This window comes from Bicyclus anynana, chromosome 18 (assembly GCF_947172395.1).
Source record: "Bicyclus anynana chromosome 18, ilBicAnyn1.1, whole genome shotgun sequence".
NCBI classification, from domain to species: Eukaryota; Metazoa; Arthropoda; class Insecta; order Lepidoptera; family Nymphalidae; genus Bicyclus; species Bicyclus anynana.
In genome coordinates, this window is record NC_069100.1 from 8,398,089 (window position 1) to 8,419,713 (window position 21,625).

Below are 21,625 nucleotides of genomic sequence, written 5' to 3' on the forward strand. Positions count from 1 at the left end.
AAATTCGAATAAAATTAAAAATAATAATACCATTTTCTTCAAATTCCTGCTCTCCGTTCTCACCCAGAGTGTCTTCACCGTCCAGATTTAGATTTTTTTCATTGACTTGCTCTGGTAGGTTTTCATCGATTTCATTGCCTTCACCTGGATTGCTTTCATCGTTCTCATTTGAACTGTCTTTATCACTTAATACCTCATTTTCTTGTTCGGCTTCTTTGTCGATACCATTCTCCTCATTTTCATCATGATTATCTCCTGATTCTATACATTAAAGGGAAAATGTAAAATTTTGATTTCCTAACACTCATTGATATAGTTCGAATCATCGACGGTACGATGTTATTTTTAGCTTTAAAATTTTTTGTTAAAAAGATTTTATTTACGTCAGTGATTAAAAACTATGTTTATGTTGCATTCAAAATGCATAAATGTAATTTCTGGCTAGTTTTAAATCTGCCAAACAGAACCACGATTTCTAAAAGAGAATCTCGAAATCGGTAAAGTGTTTTAGCAAATTTTATTACCATAAATATGGACTTACCGCTATCAGGAACAAATTTGCCGACTGAAATGAAAATGTAATACTTACTTAACAGAATTTATAACAACTGCATCTGTATGAGAGGAGACTCGAGCTCAGCAGTGAGCCGAATATGGGTTGATGACGACGCATCTGTATGAGTTACGACGTCTATATAGATTGCCAGCGCAATCCGTTTGTTTAGAAAGCCCTCGTAACTTTAATTTTAAGTTTACGATCAATTATTATCACCATTATCTAATAACTATTTACTTTCATTAATTTATTTGTCCTTTTTTAATTTTTAACAATGTTATAATATAAAAATGTAATAAAAAAAACACTATTAAAAATTTATAAAAAAAAAATGAAAAATTTATTACATGACGTTTCGACAGTGCTTGTAAACTAAGCCTAATTGAAATAAATGATCTTTGACTTTATGGAACGACCTGGTCTTCACGGCACCAAAGATCTATTTAGCAAAGACCTTTTACTAATATCATCATCATTATCAGCCGATAGATGTCCACAGCTGGACATATGCCTCTTGCATGGACTTCCAAGCGCAACGATCTCGAGCCGCCAGCATCCACATAATGGGGGTCGACCAACATTGCGCTTTCCGGTGCGGGGTCGCCATTCTAGCACCTTGGGACCCCAACATCCATCGGCTCTTCGAACTATGTGGCCTGCTCATCGCCACTTCAGCTTCGCGATTCGCTAAGCTATGTCAGTTATTGTCAATACGATATTATAGTTTGTGATGATTATTTATTAAGTTAGCGAGAAAAATGTTTATTAAGTTAGCGAGAATCGCCACTCTGACAAAAAGCCTGACAAAAGCCGGACAGGCCGAACATGTACCTCCATATTTGGCCGGACACGACCGCAAAAAGCCAAACATGTCCGGCTAAAGCCGGACACCTGGCAAGCCTAGTCCTGTCCAGTATGTACCTACCTACCTACAATATTAGGTAGATATCTATATATATTTATGTACAGTTTTCCTGGGAGTGACCTTGGATTCTAAACTTCAGTGGGGTGCTCATATAGAAAAACTGTCAGGTAAACTCAGCTCAGCTGCTTTTGCAGTGAGAAAAATAAGACAGTTTACTGATGTTGATACAGCTAGACTTGTTTATTTTGCGTACTTTCACAGCGTAATGTCTTACGGTATTTTGTTGTGGGGCAAGGCTACTGATATACATTCTATATTTGTACTTCAAAAAAGAGCAATTCGAGCAATATATCAACTAAAATCACGCGAGTCCCTTCGTCAAAAGTTTAAAGAAATAGGCATTTTAACGGTAGCCTGTCAGTAAATATATAAGCTATGTCAGTTATTGTCAATACGATATTATAGTTTGTGATGATTATTTACATGCTTACCTAAAATAGGTTGATTGGTAGTACATTTCGTGGACTCGGTGAGTGAACCCTTGCCGGTGAGCATGGCCACGTGTGCGCCGGATCATGAAAAAATATTTCATAGTAGAAAGAATATTTCATATTCCTGATCATTTTCATTTAATAATTGACTAGCGGACGCCCGCGACTTCGTCCGCGTGGAATTTAGTTTTTCACAAATCCCTCGGGAACCATACATTTTTCTGGGATAAAAAGTAGCCTATGTGTTAATCCAGGCTATAATATATTTTAATACCAAATTTCAGCTAATTCGGTTTAGTAGTCGAGGCGTGAAAGAGTAACAAACATTCATATTATCATCAAACCATGGATTTTTTCGGGATAAAAAGTAGCCTATGTGTCAATCCAGAGGAAAATCTAGGATTAAAAGTTGCATATTATGTGTTAATCCAGTATAAAATCTATACCCATTCCAAATTTCAGCCAAATCGCTTCAGTAGGTAGTAACGGCGTTAAAGAGTAACAAACATCCATACAATTCATAGAATTTCTACAAACTTTCGCGTTTATAATATTAGTAGGATTAGTATTCCATACTATAACTTATTAACTCATCCTTACTAATTACACTAATATTATAAAGGTGAAAGTTTGTGTGTAAGTGTGTATGTTTGTTCCTCCTTAAAAGCGATTTATAGCTGCAAGGTAACAGGTAACAGGAATAACATGGGTTAAACCGTGGACCGAAGACAGCAAGCGGGTTGCAGCGAGCCGCTGGATGCTGGCGGCTCGAGACTGTTTTGATTGGAAGTCCATGCAAGAGGCCTATGTCCAGCAGAGGACGTCCATCGGCTGATAATGATGAAACCGTGGAATGTCTTTAATGAAACGTAAAACTACGAGTAGGTAGGTGAGTAGATACTTACTCATTTTTAAGGCATTATGCAATTCTGCGAAGAATTTTGAAACAACTCGTAAGTCATGTGCAGTATACAGTATAGTTTAGCCTTAATCCTAAATCCTGTGGAAACCGTGGATTTACCCTCGGCATTTCGAGTATAATATAATATAAAAATAAATAATATAAAAATAAAAATAGTTTGCTATAATTTCAACTCTATTGGGTAGGTAATTCCTTACTTTTGATACGTTTCTTACATATCGGTACGTTCGAATACGGTCTAACGATACGGCATTAGAAATATATACCCTCGTCTATTATTTATTAGTGATAAATAAATAATAGATTCCTACTATTTACAGTAACACATTGCAAATACGAGTATGTAGGTACCTAGTTGCCTGAATAAATTGTCTTTAACAATCTAGGAATTCTAGGAAAATACTACCTACTAAATAGGATCTAGATCAATTAAGCAACGTAATAGATTTAAATTAAGCATAAAATAAGCTTTCATTTGACATTTTAGACGACTAAATAACTGATGAAGATATAATTATAAGTTAAAGTTGTAGTGTGAAGCAGGCAACATATACCTGTACGATTTTTTCAATTATCCAATGAGGGAGGTATGTTATATAAAAAGTAATCATTTAATACTATTCGGCCGCAATTTTACTAGGTACAACCTATTCGCAACGTGTCAATATGAATATTTTCTCTCATTTATTTCTTATGCCTAATAGATAACAGATGAGGGTACTTATATATTTTATTGCCTCCTATATTTGATCTCATACTATTAGGTTTTGTTAGAGTTGCTTAATAATTGTTATTTTCTAATATACAGTTGCGGAACTATTGCTTACCGGTTGACTCAATACCTGAAATATAGGATTTTCTATTAGATCTCTAATATATAAAACTACAGTAACTAATACCTACCTACCTGTCCTGTCTAGGGTTGCCAGGCCATAAAATGCAAAGGCCGGACTTCGCACTATATAAGGCCGGACATTTTGCCCTAAAAGCCGGACATGTTTTTTTTATTGCCAAACTTATTGTTTTTACAGCTGGGCTGTTGAAAAAAGTATTTATATGTGATGTAAAGTGAGGATGAGATCGATGAGTGTGCCAGATATATGCATATTCGATATTTATTAAAAGATGCACATCATATTTATAATAAAAAAAACTTGTTTACGAATTTGAAATGTTTATTAAGTTAGCGAGAATCGCCACTCTGACACACAAAAAGCCTGACAAAAGCCGGACAGGCCGAACATGTACCTCCATATTTGGCCGGACACGACCGCAAAAAGCCAAACATGTCCGGCTAAAGCCGGACACCTGGCAAGCCTAGTCCTGTCCAGTATGTACCTACCTACCTACAATATTAGGTAGATATCTATATATATTTATGTACATGTATAAATAGAATATTTACTTACTTGATAGTCTTTCTCCGTACTCTTAAAATAACAAAGTGTTTTAATTTAGTATATTTCGTATTTTCTAAGCATTTTTAAAAGTTCGAAAATAATCTATCTATACTTATAATAAATCTGTAGAGAGGTCAATTCTGTACATGAAATATATTTCCAAAATAACTATCAGGGGGTGATTAGTGGTCGATACTGATGCCAAAAATGCAATCAGTAAAATTTTTGTCTGTCTGTCTGTCTGTCTGTCTGTCTGTATGTTCTTTATAGAAACAAAAACTACTCGACGGATTTTAACGAAACTTGGCACAATTATTCTTCATACTCCTGGGCAGGTTATAGTATAGTTTTCATCACGCTACGATCAATAGGAGCAGAGCAGTGAAGGGAAATGTTGGGAAAACGGGAGAAGTTACTCCATTTTTTAAGCTTCCGTCGCCGTCGCATGGTCCCTACCATAAGAATAGTAGGATAAGGGGTAGGGTAGGAGTAGGGTAGAGGTAAGGTAGGGGTAGGGTAGCGTAGGGGTAGGCGTAGTAGTAAGGTTTCACGCAGACGAAGTCGCGGGCGTCCGCTAGTTGTAAATAAATATAATACCTACATACATACTTATAAGAAAAAAAATGTAAATAGACAAGAAGGTACTTACGAGGATCTATAAATGAAGTAATATTTTTTACACCAAAAAATAAATGTTTTTTTTTACTTTTAACAAATATTGATATATTGCCATCTAGCGTCTAATAGCAAAAAACATACTTGTGGCAGATGTTTTAAATATTTTAAGCTTTCCTAAAAATAACAAGGAAACTAAAGGGTAGTTTACCAAGTTTGACTTTGATACCATTACCTCAGACACTCTTGGCTCTAAAAACCTACATTTATTTATCATCATCATCATCATTAACAACCCATATTCGGCCACAGTTAACCACGAGCTTAGGCCTTAGTCCACCACACTGGCAGATTTAACACACGTAGAGAATTAAGACAATTCTGAGGTTCTATGCAGGTTTCCTCACGACGTTTTTCCTTCACTGTTTGAGACTGTTTGTGACAGAAATCGTTCATTTCTGCATATCTACTATCAACTTTAGGAAAATATAAATTGAAAAAAATCGGACATTAAATTAATTAATCAATTATTTATTAATCTTTGTTTCAAGGGTTTCAATACAGAATTATTACAATATATGTAAATATAGGTAGGTATCCTATAAGTAATAAAATGCAGAGGTAGTAGTTACCTACTTACAGTTTTTACGTGGAGTCTCTGAAACTATTTATGTTCAAACAATGAGATAAATACGATAGACAGTTTCCAAATTATTGAACCAAACAAAATATTTAGGCTGGTTTTAGAGTAACGCAGACCGTCGGCGCTGACAGACGAAGTGTATGAACTCCTGGGGAGCGTTTCAGAATAACAGGTAGCTATCAGCGCCGTGGTCGGCGCGCTATGCGCTGAGCTGTCAGCGCCGACGATCACAGTGATTCTAAAACCAGCCTTAAATATAATATCTTACCAGAGTGATTTAAGTTCATACATCTGTATATTGATATATTTGTTAGGCATAGCTGTAAATGTAAATATAACCAATTCAATTGAAATTATTTTCATCGTACAATCAATTAAATACGTATTAGGTACCTGAAAACTTCGAAGGTGAAGGCCATATCCGTCAAAAGTACCTAGTGGCGTAGCGTGCCTTAGAGGGGCATCAAAATTAGTTGGGTTAAATGTGACCAATAGCCCCATTTCTCCAACTAGTCGGAGCTAGGAGTGGGTACGACAATAGTCTAGCGGGGCGGAGATAGATCCACCACCCGATGAATACGGCCACTTTACTGTTGAGCTATTGAGGCTCTAACTTTTTTTGATTAACATAACTTGATTTGACTTTACAAAGACGAATTTGAACAAAACAAAATACATAATTCCAAGTTAAACAATAGTATATATATTTGAAACTTCTAAAAGAGCCATTAAAACTTGTAAAGTGTAAAAAACATTACCAAAACATAAAGCAAAGCCTTCGTTCGCGTTTTAAATCCATTTTTAATGATATAATTGTTCAGTGCAATTCTCATTCCCGCTACGCTACGTACCGACTATTGTATTGTGAAACACTGCCAAGGCCGTAGCTGGCATCAAATTTTATGCTACGATAAAATTGCCTAAGCCGAACCCGCATAAAATATTATATTTACGAATTGAATTAAACGTTTTACGACTTCTGTTTACCTCCTACAACATAATTGGAATGAGACGGAATTATTTTACCATTTTCACTTCGTAGATTAATGCCCATTACTATGCGTTTCATTTTGCTATCTTAGTCACCATTAATTACAGTAGGTAGATATTACATACAATACAGGAGTATTTTTATATTCTTTACAAGTTAGCCCTTGACTACAAACTCACCTGATGGTAGGTGATGATGCAGTCTAAGATGAAAGCGGGCTAACTTCTTAGGAGGAGGATGAATATCCACACCCGGTTTCTACACGGCATCGTACCAGAACGCTAAATCGCTTGGCGGTACGTCTTTGCCGGTAACTAGCGGCTGAAGCCTCCCACTAGCCAGACCTGGACTCATTAAGAAAATCTCAATCTGCCCAGCCGGAGATAGAACCCAGGATCTCCGTTTTTGTAAATCCATCGCGCATACCACTGCGCCACGGAGGCCGTCAAATATATAAATAATTGTAAAAAAAAAATGGATTCTGTATGTTTTGGGAGCGCAAATCTCTAACATAGTTTATAGATTCATATTACACTTAGATAAAACGTAGATTTATGAGTGCAGTGTTATTCGTAGGAGACTTCTGTTATAGGTAGAATAACTAATTAAAATGTGGTGATATTTTATTTATATAATCTTCGTTCGTGAAGAGATCGGGTAGTTCTGACACAAAATATTTTTAAGATTTTAGCGCAATTGCCGTTTCATAATATGAAAAATGTTTTATGGTCATTAATTTTTTTTTTTACTTTCTCCGGGTTCGATGTTGTACCTACATAGTTCTGAGAATAATCTTCAAAATTCACCATCATGTTACTTTTAATTAGAAAACTAATTTTTCCGCGGTCAAATCATTCCATCCATTGTAAGCTGATTTAGAAATTCAAATGTCTTCAAATGCCTTACTAAAGCTGTATGTTCTGTAAGGAGTCCTCAAAAATAATATAATAATGAAGATGTTGATAGTGATAATAATGATAATGATAATGATGATGTTGATGACAATTATTAATGATGAATTCCAGCATCCCCACACCGATGAACACGATCACCACCACCACCACGAGCCCGGCATGCCGTTCGACTTCGCCTACGCCGTCAACGAAGACGGCAACGACTACAGTCACAACGCCAAGTCGGACGGTGACGTCACACGCGGCGAGTACCGGATCGCGCTGCCCGACGGTCGCACGCAGATCGTGAGGTACACCGCAGACTGGAAGAATGGATTCAATGCTGAGGTATGGACACGTCTTTTAGAACTATTATTTTTTCATTATCGGCCATATATTGTAATAACTTCTTAAGGAGGGTTAGCCAATTCGTAACGTAACGCGTTACGGCGCCAATATGTCTAGCTTTCATTTCTCACACGCATACGGCATCGGGTTTAAATTATCACTTCAGTCTAGCGTCCCGAGACGCACGTTTCTTTACGATTAAACAATTTACTTCAAAGTAAAGTGAACTTTAATTAGTAGTGATTAGGTCCACTTTAATTTGAATTAAAATGATGGATCAATTTTAATCCTTGTATATAAATATAGGTGTAAAAGTTCATAGGAGACGGTCTTAGACGAGACGGTACGGTTGTGACCATTTTCAGTGGACCTTTAATTATTTTGCTAGTAGTGTATACCTTTACATAACTATAACACGAATGTTAGTGAAATCCGCAGCTACGATAGAGCCTCTAGCCATGTAACATATCGATTCTCTTTCGACAAACGCTAACGCTAAAGAAATAAATCTTGGCTGAAAATCATTCGCTCAATTCAAGATTAAATTTAAACGGTGAAAATTCATTATTTTTAAATGGCTCAGGCCTAAAAATTATTTTTAGACAGTATGTAGGTATGTCAAAACCAAACAACCAGTAGGTAATGTAAATCCTTAATGTTTCAGGTGACCTACGAAGGCGAAGCCAGATATCCCGACCAGCCCACCCAAGGAGGCGGCTACCCGTCGGGACCCGGACAACCATACATCCCACCTAACCAAGGCGAAGGCTACCATTATTAGAATTTAGAAACCTTAAAACATGACCAAGAAATGCCACTTAGAATAATTAAATGTGATTTATTTTTATGCTGCAGAATATTATTTCAAAAATGTAAATTATTGAGAATGTTTTTCACCAATCGTTGATCCATCCACCAACAGATGGCGCTAACAGTAATCATTTCATTATCATACAGACTAATATAATTGACCATAATTTGTGCCTTTTATTAACAGATGGCGCTACTTAGTAGTATATAAATCCCAACATGAAAATGTGAATATTCATGAATAAGATCATACATCTTTGTAAAGTAAAAAAAATACTTTCATGTAAACATCAAATGTGCCTACTATTAAGTTATTTTAATTGGTAAATATAAAATAGTAATAATATTAAGTCTTACTTAAGCAATTTAATTATATATGTAGGCTTCAACAGAGTTACCAAATTACCAAAATCAAGATTATCATAGCAAAAGAAAAACAATTTTTTTAATGATTTTATTTTTTTATTTAGGGTTCAATTTTACTATAGGTACTGTACCTAAGTATAAAAATAAAACTTAAAACTACATTGTGTATACATAGAAATAAAAAACTTGCTACAAAAATTTAAAAATGAAATTAAGAGTTGATCAATCTGCATAGGCGGCCGGGTGGGCCGCGCCCACCCTAGTATGGACCTGTGCCTACTCTAGGAAAATCCTAGAGTAGGCGAGCGATATGGAATTATTTTATGATACTAATAATAATAGACTTGATGTGCGGGGGCCAGGCCCACCCTAGCAAAAAATCATAGATACACCAATGCCAATCTGTGACGTATTTTCTATGGTTGACAAAATACATATATAACTTGGGCAACCATAAAAAAAGGCGCCCAAGAGTCTGCCCGTCATGACCCCTTTTAATATATTTATTTCCATATCAAATAAATTCAGTAGCTTTATTATCACGAACTATTTTAAAAAAATACTTTTATTGGCAATATTTTATATAGCTATATGTAAATATAGCAATATAAAAAAACAATCATCTACACTAATGAACAATAATAATAGAATTCTGTATTTATAAGACAGATTTTTCATTATTTTCTTCAGACATTTTTCAATATTAAATATTAATGGTTAATGATACTGTTAAGTAATTGTAAAATACTCATTTTTCACTGCCTTTAAGTGTATATTTATTGTATAGTTGTATTATTAATAACATACTGAGGTAACTAATCGTAAATCTTACTATGGATATTTATTGGAATGTGAAACAAAAATAGTTTCCCTTTGTACCTTCTTGCCTCTTTTTTATAAATACACCTTTTTATATAAAACAAATATTGCAGAGTTTTACTTTTTTCCCAGAATATAATAATAGTAAAATGTTTTTCAGATAACATGGGTATGGTAACAGTTGCCTTATGACATTCATAATACATACTATTATCGTGAATTGCGGAAAACTTTCAATCGTCAAATAAGCTGTCAACATACCCTATCTGAAAAACACTATGTTCACATATTTCAAAATTTTATGAATTTATATTTTTTAGGGGGACAACTAAATAATTAAGGCGCTTTTAGGGGTTTTTGACACAAAATTTAGGGATATTTTGGAGAGTTGGTAACACTGCACATATTAAAGAATAATAGGCGCACGGAAATCGACGGTGTCGTAGACGTTCCAAATACAAAATTCAAAAACTAATATATTGTCGAATCAGTACGAGACAAAGAGTCATATGTTTTTTAATATTTTAAAAACTGTTGTTAATATAATAACTAGAAAATTTCCAACTAATAATTAGGTAATAATGCAATCTGATTGCACCTATTCAATTATTTTTAGATAGTTTTGAGCAAATATTTATTGAGCATATTAAGATTCAAACTAAGACAAAACTTCAGGATTTGTTAACTCAACAGTATTTTACTGTTAGTAACCACCATCTATAATATAAGCTCATACATGATTTATACAAAAAAGTGCCACAAACATTGCATTACAAATATCTTAGCAGTCTATGAATTTACCGTGTATGTACCGTTTGATATCAGCATGAAATAGCCAAATTTGTGACTGAATTTTTAAGCTATGAATGAACTGTCTTAATATGTCGAGTCAACTCCTTGATCAGACTAAACTTTTTATCACACAGTAAACAACATTCATTCTTTTCACTGTGACATCTCTTTATATGTTCCAATCTACGGCCTGAAGTTATAAATCTCCTGTCACACACTTCACATTGGTAAGGCTTCTCACCTGAATGTAGCTTCAGATGTTCAAGCAAATTCTTTTTATGAATAAAACTATCACCACATACCTCGCAAATTTCATTCCTGATTTGTGAGTGTATTTTTTCATGTTCAATTAAATTCTTTTTATGGTAATAATGTTTGTAGCATATGTTGCAAACATGTGGTTTGATTTTTAAATGTTTCTTATTAATGTGCCCCTGTAGTGACTGTTTGGATGGACTTTTGTAATTGCAATAATTACAGTGGTAATCAACTGTTTTACGTTTTCGTTTATGACCTTTCACATGGATTTTATAGTCTTTGATATTATCAAGTAACTTAAAACAAATTAAACATTGGTTTTCTTGACTCTTTTCTTCAGATTTATTTGCAATGTTATCATCGTAAATTTCGTCTACTGTATTACATAAGTTGTAATTTTGGGAAATCTTAACTGAATGTTTCATAATTTTATGAAAATTTATATTTATATCTATTTTACCATGATTTTGTAAGAGGGATAAATTATTTTTACTTATTTCCTTATCAATAGTATCAACAATGTTATTAATGATTTTTTTCATGACATTATTTCTGTGTATTTTAATATACATTCTGATGATTAGGTCTGCGCAGTCTACACAGGACTTAGTAAATGTCAGCTCCTGAAAATAAACATTAACCATTTAGATACCTAACTACTACTTTAGTATAGTATCCGCCATCTGCTTAAACCATTAATGGTCTAAGCACATCTGGGATAGTTGGATAGAGTTAAGTATATTTTTTATAATTTGTTTTGGGCAATTTAGCAAATTTCTGTCATCATACCTATCAATAATGGTGTGAAAGTTAAACCCCGAGCCCACATAAAATCAATTAAGTAGGTAGGTATTTAAGTAAGTTAGAACATTTAAGCTGGCATACTTATCGTTTAGTTTAAATATTTTTATATAATAAAATAACAGTTATACTTACGAATGAAGGCAACAAATTTAGAATCATATCGTTTAAAGTTAAATTTTCATTAAAACGTTGACTCCTAATTTCGAGTCTATCATAGACGTTTTGTAAATTCATACTTTCTTTAAAACACAAGAAACACACATTTTTATTTATAATTGAACCTAATAAAACGTTTATTCCTTCCATTGTTTGATTTCAATTTGAAAATACATTACATTCCGCAAACTAATTCGAAAGAAAGTTTTCGTTTGTTTTTGTTTACAAACTTTTCTTTTGACATTTTGTTTTTTTTTATTAATTACTTCGACAAGCTCTTGGTTCTAGCTTTTTCAAACAATTTGTACAACATTTCTCTTCTCTATGATCTTAGTGTATTATCTATGACCCTTGGACTATACAAATAAAAAAATGTGTTACTTCTATTCTTTGCAAATGCTTAAACACATGAATAGCTAAGATATAAGTCATTTCCTAATTTTGAATTCTAATCATTTTTTTACACTAATCACACAGATTAATGAATAATAGGCAGATAGAGCGCACGAACTTCGACGGTGTCGTAGTCGTTCCAAATAGTCGTAGTCAGTGCAAGACAAAGAGTCATATGTTTTTAAATATTTTAAAACTGTTCCCAAAAGTAACAAAATAAGAGTACTTGTATTGTATCTACCCTACCCTACCCGTAAAATAAAAGTATAAAAAAAAAAGTATCCTATGTCCTTCTCCTGGCTCTAAACTACCTCCCTGCCAATTTTCAGCTAAATCGTTTCAGCCGTTCTTGAGTTATAAGTGGAGTTACTAACACGACTTTCTTTTATATATATATAGATTATTGATTACTGTATTAATTGACGTAATTGTTATTAGGTAGTGTTATATTTTGAAATACTAAGAAATAGTTTGTACATAGGTGTATAACGGATGTTAAGGAGACGCGAGACTTTTTTTATGGGTTTCACCGGCTTCACCACGCTGCTTGTAGACTCATTCTGGATCATCTTTGTTCTGTGGGTATGCATTGATTATTTGAAGGCAGAGGGTAAGTGAATGAATATGAATAAAAACAAACAATGTATGTATAGGTAACGTATATTATTACTCTTGTAACATACTTAATTTCTTAGGTATAGATTGTGCTTATGAAAAGAACCATATTTTTACCTATTACCTACCTACTAACTTTTAGGTAGGTACCTACTTCTCTAATTAATATAAGAATATTTACTTATTATGTATGTTTGTTTTGCTAACAACAAAAGGATTTTAAACTTACACGAGACATAATTTCTTAATATCAGTATTTTGAAGGCATCGTTTAGGATTTACACCTTAGCTTAGATGGGCAATACCTAATTAAATTCAAAACTTGGAAAACATATATTGAGCCTCGAATTAAGTGCTATAGCATCTTGCGATGTTTTTAACTAGACGGGTTCTAATTGGAGAGTTATCGTGGTATGAAAACATCACAAAACAGACAGCGCTAATGATTCCTTTATAGGGAGATAATCTTATAAAACAGCTATTGAGAATCTCCTCTAATAATGAGAAATATATTAACAAATTGGTTATGGTTCCCGATTTCTCCATGCTGTTTAATATAAAAGTTTATCGCCTACACTTGTTTATGTCGGGCAATCTGTACAATCCGTTGTTCTATACAAAGCCTAGTTTGGCGCAAGATGTTCGCGGGTGTGAAGTTGTGCGTGCGGGGAATTTAGATGCGTCAGTCGTGGGTTTATCATTCATCGCTATAACACCCCCCCCCCCCCCCCGCCCGCTCCCGCTTCGGGAGTGTTAAGAACGAAGTTGCCAAGCTATAAGCGATGTATATAATACTGCGGGACGAGGGTATTCTGACAATATATTAAATAATACGAATATGATTGTCCATTGCATACATTACCTAGGTATTCTATCAATATCTAATGTGCAGCCGGTAATGTATGTAAAAGACGGTAGGCAGAAATATACGCAGTGTAATCAGTTCATTTCATTGCGTAATCTTTACTTCTGTGCACTTTCAAAGCCACAAGCCGCCGTATCAGCCGTATAATACGGGGCCCCCGGAATCCAGAGGCCCCTTACGTGTTAATGCAAAATTAGTAAATCGCAGGTAAATCTCTTTTCTTTAAAAATAAAATGAAAAATAAAAAAAAATATAATATGTATAAAATAAAAAAAAGGTAATTTTTTTTTCTCTGGCTAAGCGGAGCCCCTAAAGTTGAAAACATACGTTAAGGCACTGTCATATTATTTATTTTAAGCGAACATTTTTCCTACTCCTTATGAATCGATTTTTCATATAATAAAAAATAATGGGCAGCAAAATTCGATGAACGAATGACAGCGTTACGTTTTTTTGTGCGCAACCTATTCTGCGCACCTTTCCACGTGTGCTGCCGCGGCCTGAGTGAGGTGAGTATTGAGTATTGAAAAATGATGGCTTTGTTAGTCTGGCATGTTACCAATTTACGTTACTGTTGTGAACAAAGCTAGAACCCAGAGCCGCAAAACCATTATTAAAAACATTTCATATTTCATACATTGCCAAAATGCCCCGGTATCTATACATTACCTAGATAATACATAGAATACCTGAATCATAAAGATTGCTGTATACAATACACCCTCAAGACTTAAATAAACATATTGTGCAGTAAATATGTGGCTATAACTTTTGTAATTCCTAATTATTATCTTAAATCATATAAATTGTACATTATATTTGCATATATTGTTGTAAATTAATTGATCATCCAAATGTACATACAGGTTATAATCAGCAGCATCTTTAGTTTAGTCCATTTTTGTAATCTAAAATTAAAAAAAAAAAGTACAGTATCGGCAAAGCTAACCTATACCTAAACTAAACCTAAAGGTATTTAGTAAAAATCATAATAAACCAAAAAAGGAGATTGACCATTTTACTAAGAATGTTACAGAAAAAAATTATCCTAATTTATTATAAATCAAAATCACCAAAAATAAATCACTTTCATATAGGTAATCTTTTTTGTCACTAGTTTTTTGTTGAAATCCTGCATTTTATAATGCAAGTACTTGATAATATTAATGATTATGCAAAAATCAATCAAACTAAAATTAAAGCAGTCTAAAATTATTTATTTTTATTAAATTACACTAATATGGATAGTCTGTCTCCTTTTCATGGTTTTATTTATATACATATTTCTGCAATATAATCTTACAAAGAACATTTTTTGCAAAATTTAAAAAAAAATATATCTAATTTGAATTTTCAAATGTTGTCCTCAAGAATTTCATATATAACAATTTTCTTATAGGTACTACCAGAGTCCAAGAACATTTACAAATGTAACACTATGTTAATAACTAAAATTAAGTATAACTATATTATAATATAAATTCCCTTTTATTCAGTGCAATATTGTTAAAGTAAATGCTACATAGAACTATGTATAAGATTTATATGCGACTTTAGCTCTAGTTGACTAGGCAACACTGACCTGCAAAGCCTGCAAGAATATATACCACCATGGAATATCCTCATATGTTTTTTTAAATTGCCATCAGAATAGAAAGTTTGTCTACATACAGGACAAACGTGTGGTTTCATACCTATATGCTTTCTAACATGGACGACTAAATCTTTGCGACATTTGAAAGTTTTACGACAAAAAGCGCAATTTTCCTTGGAAAATAGACTATGAAGTTTTTTATGACTCGAAAGATTGGTTTCAGTGTAAAATTGTCGATCGCACATATCACAGCTGTACGGTTTCATTTGAAGGTGAACCTTATTTACATGCAGAGAGAGCTCATTTTCGTTCGAGCATGCCTTTTGGCAAAAACTGCATGTTTGAACATCTTCGTTTTTATATGCATTGAATTTAATCGCATGACGTTGCATATGGATGTCGTAATGTTTTTGGAGTAAGAACAATTTGTCACACAGTTGACAATCCTTAATCCTGTGACTCTTTTGATGAGACTTCATCTTCTTTATATTGCTAAATGTCCTGCCACAACACTTGCAAGTCATGTACTCTTCCAATTGTAATATGTGCGCTGCTTTTTTATGCTCAAAAAGACTGAATTTCGAATTGAAATAATGCAAACATATGTTGCATTGAACTTTTCTTTGTATGTGTTTTAATATGTGTTTTTTAAGGAAATAATCTGATATGAAGTGCTTATTACAAAATGGACATGTATACCTATACTTCGGTATATGTTTAGGCCTATTAAACTTTTTGTTGAACGTTAAAAATTCACTACACACATCTCTGAATATACTATTACCATAATCGTTTTGGTAACCGTTGACCAACTTTTTGACATTTGTATATGTTTTGATTGCACTTTTATTCACATTATTTAGAGGTTTAACATCGAAATTATGATCGGTATCATTTAAACTATCGCTCTCTATTGAATCGCAGCTTTCTGAATCAGATATTCTGAACTCATCTTCTAGAATTTCATATTCATCATAAATTTTTGGTGGTTCCTCTACTTCATCTAATTCAAAAATTGGTAGTATAGTATCTTGCGATATTTCTATCATTAAATTTTTATCAGAATCATCTATACTACTTAGTTTATCTAGCATGCCGCTAAGACAAGTATTCAATCTACTTCTAACATGGCGAATTTTTATAATAAAAACATAAGAGGATATTGCATGGTTATAGCATTTATCACATATCTTAGTTCCAGTGTAGGTGGTAAGGTTGATCTGCAACAAAACAAAAAAACGCATTTAAACTAAATTGAAAAAAAGCTGGGGACTGTGAGTAGTATTTCAGTAAATAAATAGAAATGAATAAATTTTACCTAACCTATGATAAATGAAACACTATTTATTAATATTGTAGTTGTAATTCAGCAGATTTACTGATATTAAATAATAAATATATAAAAAAACTAAGAAATTAGACAAACTAGGGATTTGCAAAATATGTTTTTTTTTTTCATATTTTTTTTAACTTTAGTGAAATAAAGTCGAAGCAAAATTACTATTAAGCTAATCCCTAGTCACAACATTCATAATAGAGCAATGTCTTACATTAAGAAAATCTTATTTATAAGACACAAGTCTCCTTGAAGCTCTTTTGGTTGGTCTATTTTTATATTCCTTAGAATTGCCTTTTCCTATACTGAATGTATATTGAGAAGCATTTTGATAAGTTCCTACACCGGTATTAATATTTGACAATCCTTGTATACTTGAAAAATCCAAGTTTGATTTTGGTGGTTGATATTCAGATGTATCCATATGTTCAATTTTTGAAATATTGTTATTATATTCATTGATTTCTTCTACAATCTTATAATTATTATTTAAATATGTTATCTCTATGTCCATTTTGGAATCATCGCCCAAATGCTCAATCTTTGCTATATGGATTAAATTATTATTAGTATTGTCAGGCAGATTGTCTGTATTGATAATTGAATCACATTCTTTTACACATGGAAAATTATTTTCTGTGTCACTATTTAAGATTTCCAATGTCTCATCAATTACATCTTTGTAAATAGTGTTTTCCTTTGTAATATTTTGAGATTTCGGACAACCTTTTATACTACTATCAATAGTAAAATTTCTTATCTCAGTACGAAAAATATTTCTTTCTTTAAAACTTGTAAACACGTTTTCCTTTTTAACTTTTTCTTCATCACAACAAATGCATGTTGATCTATTTTTATCATTATTTGATAAGCAAACATTACACTGCCACATCTTCTGTACTTTAGCATCAGTTATGGGTGGTTTTCCTGAAAGTTCATTACCAGCTCCATTTACATCTAGTACCACATCTATTTCTGTGTCTAATTTCTTTTTACAATCAAGTTTTGTGCAGTGACCACATTTTCCAGCTTTATCGAAAACCCAACAATGTTTACAATCATATTTTTTCGTAAAATAATTATATTTTTCATCTTGAGAAATTGGAATTGAATTTTTCAAACAATTATTACAAGTTGCAGTCTTAAAAATCCAGCATATTTTACACGAACTTATTCGAGATTTATCTGTGATAATTTGTTCATCTTTCAATAAAATATCTGATGAATTTATTTTAATATGAAAATCATCAACAAGAATTTCACGTTCATGAACATCACTTTCTCGAACTTCTAATTCACTTGGATGTCCAGGATTTGAAAAAACAAATGTAATGAATTTTCCATTATCTGGAAAATCACTTCTGTTTACAACAATTGGTGAAGCAAATTCTGACAAGAATTTAGATTTAATTGTAGTTTTTTGTTCTTCTATTGACATTTCACAAACAGTAGCGTGACTATCATTGGTTTCACATTCTAGAATTCTTATTTTATTTGAACCTTGTTCAGGCTTAGAAAATCTAAATGTGATAGAACTTGTAAATCCAACATCAGCTTTATATAATAAAATTGGTGGACTAAAAGCAAAATTATCATTGGTCTCTTGAGAATTCAATTCCATGTTTTTATTTTTCTTTATCCGTTTTGTTAATTTCACAATTTCAGCCTTTCGTGGAATTAATAATTCCTCATACTTATATTTGCGTGGCTAAAACATCTAATACATTTAATCATGTGAAAACAAATGCTTTTAAGAAGAAATAAGAGTGATTTTTTATTGGAACTTTATGTTATGTTATTTAAGTTCCAATTATATATGCAGAATGAGTACAAAAATTGTTGAAAAACAAGAATAATTAATGAAAAAAATTACTGTTTACATTTAATGAAAACCTATGCCTATGACTATTAATAATCTCAGTACATGAAAAGTAGCCAAGATTTGATGTGATATCAATGTCCTCAACCTCTGTGCTGCTTAAAATCCAATTTGTAAAAATTTTAATGCATCAAATTGTGATTAAGCACTTTATAGGTAAGAATCTTTATCATAGGGTACATTATGTTTTACTGTGAGACTTCATTGCCATCAGGCCTAATGTATAAAAAAAACATTTTCACTTTGTTTTTACCTTATAATTAAAATACAAAAAGCTTTAAAATTATCCATCAGTTTCAGAGTGCCCTAATATAAAACTTATTAAGTACACTCATTACACAAGACAACAGAATTTTAAAGCACAACTAGCGGACCCTGTCAAGCTTCACTTTGACTTATGTGCGCTTCTTCCCTGACTACCCTACCCCTAGTATGGATTACATAAAAAACAAAAATACTTACATCTGGAATTGTTGCAGTTAAAATATTCTGGATACTCTTATCACCCATTGAGCCTGAATAACCTCCATGAAGGTGAACAACATCATTCATATTCATCAAATGAGAACTCCTGTCCAAGCAAACTGTACATAACGTATCAACTTTCCGCTGAAGCAACGATTTGACCAATGAGGAGAACTTATGATTTTCATTATGTTGCAAATGTTCTGTGAGTGATTTATTTTCAGTACCACATACAACACATTTGAAATTTTCATCATTATATTCATCAATAGTTTCTTTATTCTGTTTATGTGTGTGTTTAATATGTTTCCTTAAAAGTGAACGTTTGACAAATGATTTGCCACATAATCTGCAATTGTACCACATGCTTTTTGGATGTGAATTCTCGTGATTTAACAATGATTCTACGTTTGGTAAGACCTGCCAACATTTCTGGCATTCAAGTTCGCTCATTGTATTACTTGGTACAGTGCATTGGTTGGTTACATTAACAATGTTGATCACAGGTTCAGCATAATCAATGACCTCTTCATGTTCTGCATATATTATATTAGGGTTTGGGTGAAGCTTACGTTTGCCTCTCCTTTTGATAGGTTCTAATGAATCCAGTTTTTCAAATTTATCATATATGTCATCAAAACAGTTACGTAAAGCCCTTTCTGCTCTATCACATTGTTGAGTGAATAAATAGCAGCTAATTGCTCTGTTTACACATTCATTGCATATTTTGTTTGGAAAGTTTGCATCGTCTGCTACCTAGAAAAAGATTTAAGGATAGTGTGAGAAAACAAAAAAAACAAATAATTATAACATAATATAACAATAACACATACAAAACAGTTTTAATATAGAAAGAAATTTGACTCTCAAATACTTTTGCTATTAAAACTATGACTTGGCAAATATCAAAAACTAAAAATTTCAACTTTAAATAAATTCATTTCAGGATGACATCCATATCAGCTAATGGAAGTCCACTGTAGGACATAGGCTTTTTGTAGGGACTTCCAAACATCATGATCCTGAGTGTCCTGCATCCAGTGAATCCCTGCTACTCGCTTAATGTTGTCAGTCCACCTGGTGGAGGGTTAGCCAACACTGTGCTTTCTAGTATGGGGTCGCCATACCAGCACCTTGGGACAACAATGTTTGTCGGCTCTTTGAACTATGTGCCCCGCCCATTACCACTATACCGATTTGTGACTTTGGTTCTTCTGCGGATCTCCTCATTTCTGATTTGATCATGCAGAGATAGAGGTGCAGCATTCTCAATTATAACTGGGTGGAGCATTTTCAGGCCCACCTGTTGAGAAATTTTAGGATGACTTAGGATTAGGGAATTAAGATCCCGTGTGGGAAAGAAAACCTCTGAGCAGAGCCCTGGACTTGTGACCAATGGGGTGTTGGGTTAAGGATATCCTTGACAGTTAAATAATACTCCTTCTTCCCTGTATGTGGGAACTAGCTTATTGCAAAAAGAAGAATGTTGACAAAGCACTGAAACACCAAATTTTTAGCCTTACATTATTGTTGCTGTCAAAGCAATAACAATGTAAGACTAAAAAGATTTTAGTCTTGAAGTCTTTAGTCTTTAGTCAAGAATAATGATAATGAAATTTTTAGGTTCTTTAATGGCATGAACTTATCTTCATGTCTGGTAAATAGCAAGCACCCCCCACAGCTTCAGACTTAATGGGATACTCAATGAATGTTGATGACTTGGCTTTCATGAAGTTTGTTCTCATAGCACATAATAGCTTGGCAAAGCAGGGAGAACAACACGAGCAGAGAACGGGAAGTGTTGATCGATCGTCAAGCAATTCATTAACCCTACATCCTGTAGTCACAAGTTCAGGACTCTGCTCGAAGTTTTTCTCTCTACCACGCGATGGGCCCGACACCCGCACGGTGAATCCATGGAATGTTAAGATATTCGCCTGTCTCTAATAATCAATTAAATTTTTTTTAAGTCTTGCTGTTTATAATCATATATGTAATAAAACATAATTACCTTGTATGGGTGAAAACTTGCAACTATATCTCTTATGGTAACCTCATGGAGAGCTCCGTCTACCGCCAATGTCAGTACTTCATCAAATTCTGACAATCTGCTTGTGATATTCAAACAGTATCGACAAACTCTTAACCTAAGACTTCCTTGTAGAAGATACTTCACCGCGTTTTTCGTAGTCAAAGGTTCTCTGAAATCGTCTTGCTTCTTTTCTTGACTACCGACTAGAACTGTTTTGTTGCGGAGTCTCTCATAACACTTGACATATTTGTTCACAAATTCCTGGTTCATCTTTTATAATCGAAAATCAATTATAATTTATTTTATTGCGTAAAGATAAATCTTTTTTCATTAAATTAAATGGTTAGTTAAAAAGAGAAATTTTAGCTAAAAACTTTATAGTTTATTAACGTCAATGACAGCAAATGACAGATAATATCTGCACTGCACCACAAACGGCTAAAAAGATATCTGCACGTGCACAGACGACAAATGAACTATGAAGATTAGGTACACAGATTAGAGATATTTACTTATAGTAAATATCTAATCTGTGTAGTTATAGACTTCTTCAGCAAACGCCCAAAAATCGTTCGTACTCGACACAATCAACAACAAATCAGAAAAAAAAATTCGGCTGGTCGCAGCCTGACTGTAGAGTCAGTTTGAAGGCGGTGCAAAGCCAATGATGTTTCAATTCAAACCATTGATATTACAAAATTCTATCAGAAACGGCTT

General features: G+C 33.2%; 3 protein-coding genes across 4 annotated transcripts in view; 1 reads left to right on the forward strand and 2 right to left on the reverse strand.

Annotated features, from left to right (window-relative positions):
- The window catches only part of LOC112048277 (cuticle protein 19.8), a 38,790-nt gene extending 28,966 nt beyond the window's left edge, over window positions 1–9,824 (forward strand). Inside the window, exons 5-6 of the mRNA XM_052886928.1 lie at window positions 7,509–7,724; window positions 8,389–9,824. Of these exons, the coding sequence (XP_052742888.1) occupies window positions 7,509–7,724; window positions 8,389–8,505 (333 nt within the window). The 3' untranslated portion in view covers window positions 8,506–9,824. The remainder of the gene's footprint in view (window positions 1–7,508; window positions 7,725–8,388) is intronic.
- A 745-nt stretch (window positions 9,825–10,569) lies between these two features.
- LOC112048272 (zinc finger protein 891) lies at window positions 10,570–11,985 on the reverse strand. Its single transcript, XM_024085750.2, has 2 exons — window positions 11,706–11,985; window positions 10,570–11,392 (listed from the first exon to the last, which is right to left on the reverse strand). Exons 1-2 carry the CDS (start codon window positions 11,877–11,879, stop codon window positions 10,580–10,582), a joined length of 987 nt encoding a protein of 328 aa, XP_023941518.2. The 5' UTR covers window positions 11,880–11,985; the 3' UTR covers window positions 10,570–10,579.
- Window positions 11,986–12,766: 781 nt separating this feature from the next.
- LOC112048263 (zinc finger protein 91) lies at window positions 12,767–21,343 on the reverse strand. 2 transcript variants are annotated; one of them, XM_024085737.2, is made up of 4 exons: window positions 20,888–21,343; window positions 18,874–19,632; window positions 16,747–18,240; window positions 16,283–16,416 (listed from the first exon to the last, which is right to left on the reverse strand). In XM_024085737.2, exons 1-3 carry the CDS (start codon window positions 21,176–21,178, stop codon window positions 16,759–16,761), a joined length of 2,532 nt encoding a protein of 843 aa, XP_023941505.2. In that variant the 5' UTR covers window positions 21,179–21,343; the 3' UTR covers window positions 16,283–16,416; window positions 16,747–16,758. The 2 variants fall into 2 exon arrangements, with proteins under 2 accessions (XP_023941507.2, XP_023941505.2); XM_024085739.2 differs by lacking the exon at window positions 16,747–18,240 and having other exon boundaries at window positions 12,767–16,416; window positions 20,888–21,334.
- Between the last annotated feature and the right edge of the window lie 282 nt (window positions 21,344–21,625).

Excerpts from the sequence above, each read along its gene's own strand:
- LOC112048263 (XM_024085737.2), bottom strand. The coding sequence starts at position 21,178 with ATGAACCAGGAATTTGTGAACAAATATGTCAAGTGTTATGAGAGACTC. Across the intron at positions 19,633-20,887 it reads CAAGTTTTCACCCATACAAG|GTAGCAGACGATGCAAACTT; the intron begins GTAATTATGTTT and ends ATCTTTTTCTAG. Across the intron at positions 18,241-18,873 it reads TAACTGCAACAATTCCAGAT|CCACGCAAATATAAGTATGA; the intron begins GTAAGTATTTTT and ends TAGATGTTTTAG.
- LOC112048272 (XM_024085750.2), bottom strand. The coding sequence starts at position 11,879 with ATGGAAGGAATAAACGTTTTATTAGGTTCAATTATAAATAAAAATGTG. Across the intron at positions 11,393-11,705 it reads TAAATTTGTTGCCTTCATTC|GAGCTGACATTTACTAAGTC; the intron begins GTAAGTATAACT and ends GTTTATTTTCAG.